This window comes from Schistocerca piceifrons, chromosome 2, assembly GCF_021461385.2.
Source record: "Schistocerca piceifrons isolate TAMUIC-IGC-003096 chromosome 2, iqSchPice1.1, whole genome shotgun sequence".
Lineage (NCBI taxonomy): Eukaryota > Metazoa > Arthropoda > Insecta > Orthoptera > Acrididae > Schistocerca > Schistocerca piceifrons.
This window is the reverse complement of record NC_060139.1, coordinates 944,735,324-944,749,965: the sequence shown is the minus strand read 5'-3', so window position 1 is coordinate 944,749,965 and position 14,642 is coordinate 944,735,324. Positions and strand designations below refer to the sequence as shown.

The 14,642-nt window shown below is 44.8% G+C and overlaps 1 protein-coding gene across 1 annotated transcript in view; it reads left to right on the top strand.

The window, feature by feature from the left end:
• LOC124776011 overlaps positions 1-13,074 on the top strand; it is a 317,506-nt gene extending 304,432 nt beyond the window's left edge. Inside the window, exons 3-4 of the mRNA XM_047250853.1 lie at positions 11,293-11,535; positions 13,066-13,074. Of these exons, the coding sequence (XP_047106809.1) occupies positions 11,293-11,535; positions 13,066-13,074 (252 nt within the window). The remainder of the gene's footprint in view (positions 1-11,292; positions 11,536-13,065) is intronic.
• Positions 13,075-14,642: the final 1,568 nt, after the last annotated feature.

Genomic DNA, 14,642 nt, shown 5'->3' with positions numbered 1-14,642 from the left:
TGTGGAATAAAGTACAAGTTATAAAAATGGGAGCCCTTTCCTGTGCATATTGTGATTCTGTCCATGGAGTCTGACGGTACTTCTGAGTACCAGGAGAGAAAAAAGTTGTGAAAAATAAAATAAAATTTTACAAAAAATCCTACCGTCATTTGAGGCCACAATAGCATAAATTCTGCAAAGAAAATGTTAAAAAGTAATTTTTTTCTTTCGTCAGGAAACAAAGGGTTACATATTCGCAATGTGAATCTAGTGAATCGGGAAGTATGGTTTCAATTATTCAGTGCTTTTACATCACGAAAAGAAGAAATTACAAAGGAGGGTAATGTTTCACTCATCAAATGTTTGAATGTTGCAAATTGTACCAACGGGACGAAGCAAATTGTACCAACGGAACGAAAATTTAGTTAGAAGTGTCACCTGTGTGGCACCTAAGTATCAAACTCCACCGGTAAACGGCACGTGAAAACCAAAGAAAAACTGGAGGCTAAAAGGATTTTGGCCATCTGGGATCAGAGTGAAGGAATTCATGGACGGAACCTGTTACGCTTCCTTTCAGGCCACATACGTGCGTCATAAGAGTAATTTGCGTCGCCAGCAGCAGCACAGAATGTATAAGCCGCCATTAAAACTGCTGCTCACGTTCTTCTGTATGCAATCTTGGAGGAAATCAGAAATTCAGTCTAAGCCTAACGAGCTCGACCGAACCCACCTTTTTTTTAAAAAAAAACAAAAACAAAAAAAACAGAGAGTTGCAAAAAGCTGAAAGCAGTTTTAATTTATGTTGTCACGTTGTTGAGCGTGGGGACGATGGAAAATGTGTCTCTGGTTGGCTGAACGAGATGCAGGCAAGTGGATATCTGTATGTTCCTTTGTCTGAGCTACCAGAACAATTCCCTCTATTTGAAAAGAAAACTGTGTTAATTATAATAAACGATGCACAATGCAGCATGCTGCAGGAGTACGGTGAAATTCTGTATAAGTACAATATCATTGACAAATTAGACGCAATCCTAGGACCCACCATCGCCTGCCAAGATACAGATATGTGTCTGAGAGGGTAACAAAAATGCTCTACATCTGCACACACATTACTAAGTTAATGTAGGGGAGACAGGAAGAGACAAGTTTGTTCGCCCTCATGTGGAGTGCCAGAGAAACTGAAAAGCTGCTTCACTTTCGCTTTTCTCCTTCAGCTCACCATCATATGATTGTGTCCATTATAATTATCCGGGCTGTTATGCCGTGGTCGGTTGATGAATTCTGAGGTGATCCCCAACGTTTCGTCTCCGACTGCGGGAGACATCCACAAGGGGGTCCGTAGCTTGATGGAAGGTCCAACACACACACTGGCTCGCTACTGACTGCCGCTAAATTCCGTGTCCGCGCGCCCCCGCGCCGCGGCGTGACGTCACGTGTTTTGAAAACGTCAGTGCAATTGGCCGCTGTCCGTCGCCGTCGATCGCCGTTGCCGTCACCCAGTAGTGGAAGAGTGGTACACATCATCTTTAACACCGGCATCCATATACCGTTTAATTTGACGCCCTCCTCCTTTCGGTTGAAATTATTTGGGTGTTTAGCGATTTCGATTGCCTCCATGTAGAGCCTTTCGTAGTATCCGCTCGTGGCCGCTAGTACTTGCGTCTCCTCGAAACGAATATTGTGGTTCCCTGGCTGGAAAGCATGCTCCGCAACAGCTGATCGTTCCGTTTCTCCTCTTCTACAATTTCCCTTGTGCTCTTCCAAACGTTTAGAAGCAGTTCTTTTGGTGGTACCCACATAAACATCACCACAGCTGCATGGGATCCTATACCCTCCAGATTTTTCCAATGGTTTGCGAGCGTCCTTGGCAGGCCTAAGGTATTCCTGTATCTTCCAGGTGGGCTTGTAAATTACGGTAATATTCCGCTTCGTCAAGATCCTCCCTATTCTTTCCGTTACATTTTTAACAAACGGCAGGAAAACCTTAGATTTTGCAGTAGCCTGTACGTCAGTATGATTTCTGCGTGGCTGCCTCAACGCACGTTTTATTTCGGCGGACGAATATCCGTTCTTCGTTAGTGCATTGTGGAGATGTTCCATCTCAGCGTCGAGCAACTCAGGTTCACAAATATTTCTAGCTCTGTCCGCTAACGTCTTGATAACACCCCGCTTCTGTTGTGGGTGGTGGTTCGAATCCCGGTGCAAATAACGGTCCGTGTGCGTGGGTTTGCTGTACACTGAGTGGCCCAAACTACCATTTTCGTTTCTAAACACAAGCACATCGAGGAAATGTAGTTTGCCGTCTACCTCCTCCTCCACAATAAACTGAATTCTTGAGCTTATACTGTTCAGATGTTCGTGGAACCGGCTTAGTTCCTCCCTACCATGTCTCCACAACACAAACGTGTCATCCACGTATCGGAACCATACATTTGGTTTCTTGCTGGCAGTACCTAAGGCCTGTTCTTCGAATTTTTCCATAAGGAAGTTTGCAATTACGGGACTTAGGGGGCTTCCCATAGCCACGCCATCCGTTTGCTCATAAAACTGTTCATTCCACTTGAAGTATGTGGTCGTCAAACAACACTTAAACAGCTCTAAAATATCGGCAGGAAAAATTCGATCCAACTGTTCCAATACATCATTAAGTGGAACCATGGTAAACAGCGATACCACATCGAAGCTGACCAATATGTCCTCCGGCTGGACCACTATGCCATTCAATCTGCTGATGAAATGTGTCGAATTCTTTATATACGAATCCGAACGGCCCACATGTGGCTTTAACAACGTAGTCAAAAACTTGGCTAACGAGTAGGTGGGCGAACCAATGGCACTTAGTATCGGTCTTAACGGAACATTTTCTTTATGAATTTTGGGCAATCCATCATATGATTGTACAGATTTAATGGGGCAGACAAAACAGTTGCGCGACAAAAAGTTTTCCATGAGCGACCGCCATAAAGCAGCCAAATACTTTGCACCTATGCACTACTCAGATGGAATGTTCAAATGTGTGTGAATTCCTACGGGACCAAAACTGCTGAGATCATCGGTCCCTAGACTTACACACTATTTAAACTAACTTATGCTAAGAACAACACATACAAACCTATGCCTGAGGGAGGACTCCAACCTGCGGCTGGAGCGGCCGCGCAATCCGTGACATGGCGCCTGAAACCACGCGGCCACTCCGCGCTGCTACTCAGATGGAGTTCGCGCATGGCCAGCACTGAAATGGTTCAAGGTATTTGCTACAGGTGTTGGACAGAAATATGGAAACACGAACAACAGAACGCATTACCATGTCTAATACGGCGTAGGAAACTCGCTGGCGTTCCAAACAGCTTTACGTCTTTTAGGAATGGATAAATACAGGGTGAAAAGTATTTAAACCGACAAACTCTGGGACGTTGTGGGGGACATCAAAGCAAATATTTTTTGCTGTCATTTTTTCCTATGTGGAGTATTTAAACCGGTAGAGGAAGATTTCTCTGGCGGCAAATTAATTAAACCTACAAACACTTTTCCATTTTTTTATGACCAAGAGACAACACATTAACAGAACCCTATTTCAATTACAGTAGATTTTCAAAAATGCCTCCATTGACACGTAAACAAAGGTTACACCGTCGGGTCTTGTTCTGTCTGACACGGGCAAAAATCCCTGGATTATCCTTAATTGTTCCTGCTGCTGCTACTATCCGGACAAACAGATCCTCTTCTGATGCAACAGGAGTTGCGTAAACAAGGTTGCGCATCTCTCCCCACACAAAAAAGTCCAGAGGGGACATGTCTGGGGATCGAGCAGGCCATGGTACCGGACCACCTCTGCCAAGCCACGTTTCTGGGAACCGTCGATTCAGGAATTGACACACACGACGACTGACATGTGCCGGCGCCTCGTCATGCTGGGACCACATGCGTTGTCTTGTAAGGATCGGGACGTCTTCCAGCAATTCTGGCGATGCTCTGGCGAGAAAATTGTAATAGCGCCTGCCATTTAATGGCCTCGGTAGCAGATACGGCCCAGTTAAACAGTCCCCCACAACACCGACCCACACATTAACGAAGAACCGCACTTGATGAGCGCTAGTAACTGTGGCATGTGGGTTATCCTGACTCCAAACATGTGAATTGTGCATGTTGAAGACTCCATCACGCCCGAACGTTGCTTCATTGGTAAACAACACAGAGGATGGAAATGTAGGATGCATTTCACACTGTTCCAGGTACCACTGCGAAAACTGTGCTCTGGGTGGATAATCAACTGGTTAGAGGTTGTGGACACGCTGTAAGTGAAGTGGACGTAGCAATAGCTCTCGAAGGACTGTTCTTACATTCGTCTGATTCGTCCCCATGTTACGTGCAATTGCACGAGTGCTGACTGAAGGATCCCGCTCCACATGCTGCAAGACAGCTTCCTCAAATTGCAGCGTTCTTACGGTGCAACGGCGTCCCTGTCCAGGTAATCTGCTAAATGACCCGGTCTCACGCAGACGTTGGTACACAGCAGCAGAGGTCGTACGATGTGGGATACGGCGATTAGGATACTTTTGTTGATAAACCCGCTGTGCAGCTCGTCCGTTTTAGTGCGCTACGTAGTACGCACCAACCATATCAGTGTACTCACTACAAGTGTATCGCTCCATTAGCAAACAGAGACAATGCACTACTTCACTGATGGGCAGCAGTTGCCTACAACTGAAGAGCGTACGTAATACGCCCTGTAACAACTGAAGATCGTAATACGCCCTGTAACAACTGAAGAGCGTAATACGGCCTCCGCCGGTTTAAATAATCCCCATGGGACAAAATGACATTAGGGAAAAATATTTGTTTTGATGTCCCCTACAACCTCCCAGAGTTTGTCGGTTTAAATACTTTTCACCCTGTATACATCCTGTACGGGTTTCAACGGGCTCTTACACCATTCTTCTTGCAAAATAACGGCAAGTTCCGGTAACGATAATAGAGGTGGATAGCGATGGCGCACCTTTCTCTCCCGAGAAGACCACAAAGGCTCAAAAGTAACGTTATCTGGTGACTCTAGTGGCCAGGAGATACGCAACAGTTCATCCTCGTGCTAACAAAACCAATCCTGTAGGATGGGCGCTGTGTGGACAGGGGCCCTGTCGACCTGGAACACAGCATCAGCGGAAGTACGGTGAAATTCCGTATGAGTTGAAAAGTGGCTACACTGAGTCACAGCGCCAGAGATTGCGCCAAAGAGTATTATTCCGCCGCCTCCACTGGCAGTCGTAGTTCAGAGGTTGTCGAGGGCAGTTGTAGTTCAGAGGTTGCCGTGAGCAGTGCTTGTTGAGAGGGATGTCGAGAGCAGTACTAGTTCAGAGCATGTCGTGTGCAGTTATTGTTCTGTTGGGCGAGAGAGTAGATGCTGTTCGGTTGGTGTAATGTACATATGGAAGATGTTGCAATGATCATAGTGTATTTTTCGTCAATATATATGGAGGTAACAAAAATGATTTTTATTTCAATTCTCCTTAATAATAATGCATCTTGGTCACAGGTTCAGTCAACAAAGCATCTGGCTCGTGTTCATGCATTAGACTTGTAATTCTGGTCTCTATGTGCAATTATAGTATTTGTGGTTTTTCAATTAGTTCATTGTAAGTGGTGTTTAAAATTTCTTGTCGTATTGAGGAAGAACCGTGCCAGATACATGTGCGTTGAACCACACTGCCACACACAGAACAGTTACACTTGTGCTTTGTTGTTTCGTAGCTTTTATAGTTGCAGGGGACTTAATTAATCGATTGTGTTAACGGAAATTTCCTTTCATTCTTTATTGTTATTTTATGCAGTCAGATTGCGTACTAATACTAGTCAGGGCCAATCGGTTACGAGACTTCGTAACCGGACACATAGCTACTAAAATTACTTTCATTGTATTTGTATAATTAAGCCCACATGCAGAGTACAACATCGTATGACGAGTTAGCAGCAATTCTGCCATTCACCATCATAGGATGCACCTGATCGGCCAAAATTGTCATATAATCCTTAGCAGTAATGCGATCTTGAAAAGTAACCATGGGGCCCATGGAATACTACGATATGGCTGGCCAAGTCATCATCGAAATCCTGCCATGCTTCACTATGCAGCGACACTCATCCCACCAAATGACTGTCTTCCATTGTTCCATACTACAGGTTTTATGGCATCAGACCATGTTTTCCTGTTCAGGGCATTTGCATTCCTGATGAGTGCTTATGGAGCTCCCTTCCTGTTTTAACGCTGACAGGGTTCTACATCTACATCTACATGGACACTCTGCAAATCACATTTAAGTGCCTGGCAGACGATTCATCGAACCAACTTCACAATTCTCTACTATTTCAATCTCGTATAGCACGCGGGAAGAATGTACACCTATATATTTCCGTACGAGCTCTGATTTCCCTTATTTCATCTTGGTGATCGTTTCTCCCTATGTAAGTCGGTGCCAACAAAATATTTTCGCATTCGGAGGAGAAAGTTAGTGATTGGAATTTCGTGAGAAGATTCCGTCGCAACGAAAAGCGCCTTTCTTTTAATGATGTCCATCCCAAATCCTGTATCATTTCTTTGAAACTCTCTGCCATATTTCGCGATAATACAAAACGTGCTGCATTTCTTTGAACTTTTTCGATGTACTCAGTCAGTACCGCGCAACAGTATTCTAAAAGAGGACGGACAAGCGTAGTGTAGGCAGTCTCCTTAGTAGGTCTGTTACATTTTCTAAGTGTCCTGCCAACAAAACGCCGTCTTTGGTTAGCCTTCCCCACAACATTTTCTGTGAATTCCTTCCAATTTAAATTGTTTGTAATTGTAATACCTAGGTATTTAGTTGAATTTAAGGCTTTTAGATTAGACTGATTTATCGTGTAACCGAAGTTTAACGCGTTTCTTTTAGCACTCATGTGGATGACCTCACACTTTTCGTTATTTAAGGTCAACTGCCACATTTCGCACCATTCAGATATCTTTTCTAAGTTGCAGTTTGTTTTGATCTTCTGATGATTGTATTAGTCGATAAACTACAGCGTCATCTGCAAACAACTGAAAACGGCTGCTCAGATTGTCTCCAAAGTCGTTTATATAGATAAGGAACAGCAAAGGGCCTATAACACTACCTTGGGGAACGCCAGAAGTCACTTCCGTTTTACTCGATGACTTTCCGTGAATTACAACGAACTTTGAGCTCTCTGACAGGAAATCACAGATCCAGTCACATAACTGAGACGATATTCCATAAGCGCGCAATTTCACTACGAGCCGCTTGAGTGGTACAGTGTCAAAAGCCTTCCGGAAATCCAGAAATACGGAATCGATCTGAAATCCTTGTCAATAGCACTCAGCACTTCATGTGAGTAATGAGATGTTTGTGTTTCACAAGAACGATGTTTTCTAAACGCACGTTGACTGTGTGTCAATAGACTGTTTTCTTCGAGGTAATTCATTATGTTAGAACACAATATATGTTCTAAAATCCTGCTGCATATCGACGTTAACGAAATGGGCCTGTAGTTTAGTGGATTACTCCTACTACCTTTCTTGAATATTGGTGTGACCTGTGCAACTTTCCAGTCATTGGGAACGGATCTTTCGTCGAGCGAACGGTTGTATATGATTGTTAAGTTTGAAGCTAAGGCATCAGCATACTCTAAAAGGAACCTAATTGGTATATAGGTTGGACCAGAAGACTTGCTTTTATTAAGTGACTTAAGTTGCTTCAATACTCCGAGGATATTTACTTCCACGTTACTCATGTTGGCAGCTGTTCTCGATTCGAATTCTTTTGTGAAGGCATTTCGGAAGTCTGTGTTTAGTAACTCTGCTTTGCCAGCACTGTCTTCGACGGTATCTCCATTGCTATCGTGCAGAGAAGGCACTGATTGTTTCTTGCCGCTAACATACTTCACATTCGACCAGAATAGCTTTGGATTTTCTACCAAGTTTCGCGAGTGCGACATTCAGTTCTGTAGTGACTTTTGTAGCTGTCGTCCTCATATTTTTTCGTCACAATCTTTTTCAACGACCGTCCGTCACGACCATTCAACACATGCTTTCATCCACGTTGTGACTTGGCGGGCGATATTTTTCCGCTTTTCCAGTATGCGCTATAAATCGTCGATACGACGCCTCGTGAGACACGAAACACTTCGGCTACGTTGGTTATGGAAGCCCTCAGTATACGAGCATCTACAATTGCCGCCGGCCGGTGTGGCCGTGCGGTTCTAGGCGCTTCAGTCTGGAACCGCGTGACCGCTGCGGTCGCAGGTTCGAATCCTGCCTCAGGCTTGTCCTTAGGTTGGTTAGGTTTAGGTAGTTCTAAGTTCTAGGCGACTGATGACGAGAAATGTGAAGTCCCATAGTGCCCACAGCCATTTTTTTGAACCTACAATTGCCCACGTTCGAATGCACCGAGCTGCGACATAATGGACTCACATTTAAACAGAACACTGTTTTGACTAGACTGACACTTGCGACGTGCAGTGCTGAGGAGACTGCACAGGTGGCATCCGTGATCAGGTACAATAGGCCAAAATGCTGGCTTTGCTAGAATCTACATTTATGTTCAGACTTGTATTTCTCACGGTGTTTCCAAATTTTAACCCACACCCTATATCTCTAGCCACAAGTCCAACCGTGCCGCATTCCAGACTCGTATGGATGGACATACAGTTTAGAGTACATAAGAAATCTATAAGGAATGGACAAAATAATATGAACGCCATGCAGTATAGTACAAATGGCTCTAAGCACTATGGGACTTAACATCTGAGGTCATCAGTCCCCTAGACTTAAAACTACTTACAACCTAACTAACCTAAGGACGTCACACACATCCATGCCCGAGGCAGGATTCGAACCTGCGACAGTAGCAGCAGCGCGGTTCTGGACTGAAGCGGCTAGAACCGCTCGGCCACAGCGGCCGGCGCAATATAGTACAGCTTGTTGCAAATTGGCATCATGCGTACATGTAAATACTGCGTTGTGGCTGCAGCGAACGGTTGACGTGCCAAGTCTTGGAAGTTATCTTTCAGTGTACTATACGCTTTGTTCTGCGACGCGATCGCCTAAACGTGTTATCTCTCAGACTTCCAGAAAGGGCAACTCGTCGGTGCGCGGTTAGCTACGGTTGAACCGTTTAGACGCACGACAGTATGGCACGCTAATGTTAGCATAGACAAAATATGATAAAGCATCATCGGGGAAGAGGAGTAGTGGGCGAAAGCCGAAGTTACCTGACAGGAACTGACGAGCATTAATGAGGACTGCAATGTAAATGTCGTGTGACTAGGGCCTCCCGTCAGGTAGACCGTTCGCCGGGTGCAAGTCTTTCGATTTGACTTGCGCGGCGATGGGGATGAAATGATGATGATTAGGACAACACAACACCCAGTCCTTGAGCGGAGAAAATCTCCGACCCAGCCGGGAATCGAGCCCCGGCCAAAAGGATTGACATTTTGTCGTGCTGACCACTCAGCTACCGGGGGCGGACTTGGATTGTGTTTAGACAACATAAGTGACTACAGAACTTGACACTCGCTTGAGTAGGAATCTGTCGACAAAAACAGTACGGGGGGAGCTTGACAGGGCTAATATTCATAGACGGACTGTAATGGTGAAACCTTAATAACGGAAGCCAACGCAAAGCTGCGAAAGAAATGATGGCACAATCATAAAACCTGGACACTTAATTACTGCAGTGAAGTGGTTTTGTCCGACGAATCATCGTTTACGTTGTTTCCTACAATCGGCCGTGTTTATGTATGGAGAATCCCAAAATAAGTCTACGATCCGGCGTGGCTGTTTCCTACAATTAACCGTGGCGGAGGTTTCGTTACGATTTGGGCGGCTACATCGTGGTATTCAGCTGGTTTTATCATTACCCTCTCTGGCCGGATTACTGCGAATGGATATCTCGGCATCCTCGATAACGATGTGCTTAATATGAGTAGCATATTGCTGCCAAACACTGCCATATTCGAAGGTGATTGTGGGCACTTACACACAGTTAAAAAGATTCAGGCATGGTTTGTGGGCCGCGCGGGATTAGCCGAGCGGTCTCAGGCGCTGCAGTCATGCACCGTGCGGCTGGTCCCGGCGGAGTTTCGAGTCCTCCCTCGGGCATGGGTGTGTGTGTTTGTCCTTAGGATAATTTAGGTCAAGTAGTGTGTAAGCTTAGGGACTGATGACCTTAGCAGTTAAGTCCCACAAGATTTCACACACATTTGAACATTTCGAACATGGTTTGGGGAGCTTCAGAATATCATCAGACATCTTCCTTGGGCAGCACATTCACCAGACCTCAACATGACTGAAACTTTATGGGGAGTTTTGCAGCACAGAGTGAGGAGCAGATTTCTATCTGCAACATCGTTGAAGCAATTGGCGGATGTTTTGTGCAAGAATGGGATAAAATTCCTTTGGAAATTCTACAAATGTATTCAGCGAAGAACTTCAGCTGTCCTCAAAGCCTATGGCGGCCCAACTCCTTATCAATAAATAAATAGTAACTGCGACATAGTAGCGTATACAAACAGTTGGTTCAAATGGCTCTGAGCACTATGGGACTTAACTTCTGACATCATCAGTCCCTTAGAACTCAGAACTAGTTAAACCTGACTAACCTAAGGAAATCACACACATCCATGCCCGAGGCAGGATTTGAACCTGTGACCGTAGCGGTCGCGCGGTTCCAGACTGCAGCGCCTAGAACCGCTCCGCTACAAAACAGTGATCTAATACTGTCAAATGTTTTTTATTCCAGTCTTTGACCACAATATCAATTCTTTAGACGATGACCGGTTTCAGTCCGTAATGACCATCCTCATATCTTTTTTACACCATGTCCTAAAGTGATAAGGCTATAATGGCATCGTCAAAACATATAAATATAATGAGCACAGCATCGTAACCTAGACCTAAAATAAGGTGTAGAATAGGCCACATCGTCCACACAGTCATTATTGCAACTCAATATTCAGTCGTTATTGCAATAATGACTGTGTGGACGATGTGGCCTATTCTACACCTTATTTTAGATCTAGGTGACGTTGCTGTGCTCATTATATTTATATGTTTTGACGATGCCATTATAGCCTTATCACTTTAGGATATGGTGTAAAAAAGATCTGAGGATGGTCATTACGGACTGAAACCGGTCATCGATATTGTGATCAGAGATTGGAATAAAAAACATTTGAATAAATAGTGTGTACATCTCAGGTGTTCATATTATTTTGTTCACCCCCCTGTACCTCGATCGAGCAGATACCGTTAACTCGGCTGCGTTTACACAGGTGACCACGCTGCCCACGATGAGCACATTACCGACCGCATCGTCGGAGGAGACGGAGTCGGAGCCAGAGTACGAGGAGGACGCGGAGGCGGAGGTGGGGGCGGAGGAGCCGCTGCTGGCGTCGCTGACCGCCGTGGCGTCCTCTGTCGGCGTCCGCACCTTCCGCGGCGTCGGCAGCAACCACAGCGGCGTCGCCGTCGGGGCGGTGCACGGCCGCCATGTTGTCATAGAGCCGGACCTCAAGGTAAGTCAATAGACGACTGGCCTACTCCAAATCCAAAATCTCTGCATCTCATTCCGCGAAGCTGGGCAAGTTTCCGTACGAACATTGTGATGAAAGTGGACACATTACCTCGCCAAATACATTGAAACGAGCGTTTGGCGTCATTGGCCGGGAGGCCCCTTACGGGGCAGGTCTTATTACATTCGACGCCACTTTGGGCGACCTGCGTGCCGGATGGGGATGAAATGATGATGAAGACAACACAACACCCAATCCCTGAGCGGAGAAAATCCCCGACCCAGCTGGGAATCGAACTCGGGCCCCTTAGGACGGCAGTCCGTCACGCTGACCATTCAGCTTTCGGGGTGGACGCCAAATACATTAAGACTGACTGTTAACATTTCCTATACTATTACGTCCCTGTTTACTGGCTGCCTTGTCATTGGTTCCTAGTACCATGTAAGATTAGGCACTGCTTCTATCATTCCTTAATACACTGTCCATCGACGTCACAGATTTATTTACTCTCCACCAACTGACGTATAGAACAATAAGGCACAGTAGCAGAAAACTTAATTCCTACTACGCTGCAGTGAAATGGGTGGCAATTTGCAGGATAGTACTGCGAAATTATGCCCTTGCTTGACTTGGTGCTACTAGAACAGAAATGTGGCAACACGATAAGAAATAATCAATAAAATATATACTTTGAATTTGGCTTTTTATAATTCGCTGTTGTTTTATTTGATTATTTCTGCTATGACTTCTCAAATGGACCTAAATCACTGTCCACGCTAGATATGCGGGGTAACTTGAGTCTTGTCGTAGCAGCAGTATAAGCTAGTGAGCTGCTCAGTCTGATGTTGTTCCTTGCAAAGTGAAAGTACCAAAGGCTGAAACGTTTTCAGTTTTTAATTTTTGATGTGGTGTCACCACCAGACACCACACTTGCTGGGTGGTAGCCTTTAAATCGGCCGCGGTCCGTTAGTATACGTCGGACCCGCGTGTCGCCACTGTCAGTGATTGCAGACCGAGTGCTGCCACACGGCAGGTCTAAAGAGACGACCTAGCACTCGCCCCAGTTGTACAGCCGACTTTGCTAGCGATGGTTCACTGACAAATTACGCTCTCAATTGCCGAGACGATAGTTAGCATAGCCTTCAGCTACGTCATTTGCTACGACCTAGCAAGGCGCCATTATCATTTGCTATTTATCTTGTGATGCATGTACCGTCAGACCGATGTTCACCAATTATGGATTAAAGTTAAGTATTCCAGAAGCTATGTACTATTTTTGCTACTATAAAGACCTTGTCCTGTTCCAGACCTCACGCCATCCTGCGTGAGCTTAAACGCGTGCCCTTCGGCCTCCCGTCCTAGTGGATTGGCTGTCTTGCCAGTCCACAAAATTTGACTTGAGCAAGTCTGTTCTAACCTTTGGCTATTGCCTTCTCGCTATGGAACTTTACGTAGATAACCTTTTTATGCTATGATTTTTTCGTCTTGGTTAAAGTTTCCGTCAGACGTATTTTTCTATACATTATTTTACAGGGTTTTTAAACTTTCATTCTGATGAAGACATCCTTAGAAGTGTCGAAACCTACATAAATACATTAAACAATTACTTGCAACCGGTCGGTTGTGTTATTTCTCGTTGAAATAACGTAAATAGAGGTCTATATACTGGCGTCAATCTTCGTAGAATTTTGGACCACATTTAATGCTCCCGCATTATGACGCTTTTGGAGAAAGAAAATCACCTCTGTAAAAGTCAAAACGGAGCCAGCAAATAGAGATCTTGGAAAACAGCTCCATGCGTTCGTCCGTGAGGTCTACAGCTTCGTAGACAACAACGTCCGGTTTGATACTGTGTTTCTTAACCTGAGGAAGAAATTCGCTGCAGATCCGCACAGTCGTATAGCCAACAAAATACGAGGTATCTGTGTATCGGACCGGATAATGGTTGGGCTAAGGACTTGCTAGTAGATAGAATACAGCATGTTGATCTTAACGGGACGAAATCAACAGATGTCCAGGAGATTTCGGGAGTACCATAACGGAGTGTTACAGAGCCATTACTGTTTACAGTTTATGTTAATGATCTAGTGTTCCAAAGTCGGAAGCACATTCCCGGATATTCTGTTGCCTATAGGAATGTTGCAACGCCAGAAGACTTAAGTGAAACGCAGGGCTTGCAGAGTATCGACGATTGGTTTAGGGACTGGTGGTTGACCTACAACGTAAATAAATGTAAGATATGGCGCAGAGGATCAAGTAGGTAAAAAGACGAGGACTAATAGAAATCCTTGGGTAACAGAAGAGATATTGAATTTAATTGATGAAAGGAGAAAATATAAAAATGCAGTAAATGAAGCAGGCAAAAAGGAATACAAACGTCTCAAAAATGAGATCGACAGGAAGTGAAAAATGGCTAAGCAGGGATGGCTAGAGGATAAATGTAAGGATATAGAGGGGCATATCATTAGGGGTAACATAGATATTGCCTACAGGTAAATTAAAGAGACCTTATGAGAACAGAGAACCATTTGCACGAATATCAAGAGCTCAGATGGAAACCCAGTTCTAAGCAAAGAAGGGAAAACAGAAAGGTGGAAGGAGTATATAGAGAGTCTATACAAGGGCGATGTTCTTGAGGACAATGATATAGAAATGGAAGAAAATGTAGATGACTCTGAAATAGGAGATATGATACTGCGGGACGAGTTTGACAGAGCACTGAAAGACCTAAGTCGAAACAAGACCCCGGGAGTAGACATCATTCCATTAGAACTACTGACAGCCTTGGAAGAGGCAGGTCTAACAAAACTCTACCATCTAGTGAGGAAGATGTATGAGACAGGCGAAATACCCCCAGGCTTCAAGAAGAATATAACAATTCCAATCCCAAGGAAAGCAGCTTTTGACAGGTGTGAAAATTACTGCACTATCAGTTCAATAAGCCACGGCTGCAAATTGCTAACACGAATTCTTTACAGACGAATGGAAAAACTGGTAGAAGCCGACCTCGGGGAAGATCAGTTTGGATTCCGTAGAAATGTTGGAACACGTGAGGCAATACCGACCCTACGACTTATCTTAGAAAATAGATTAAGGAAAGGCAAACCTAC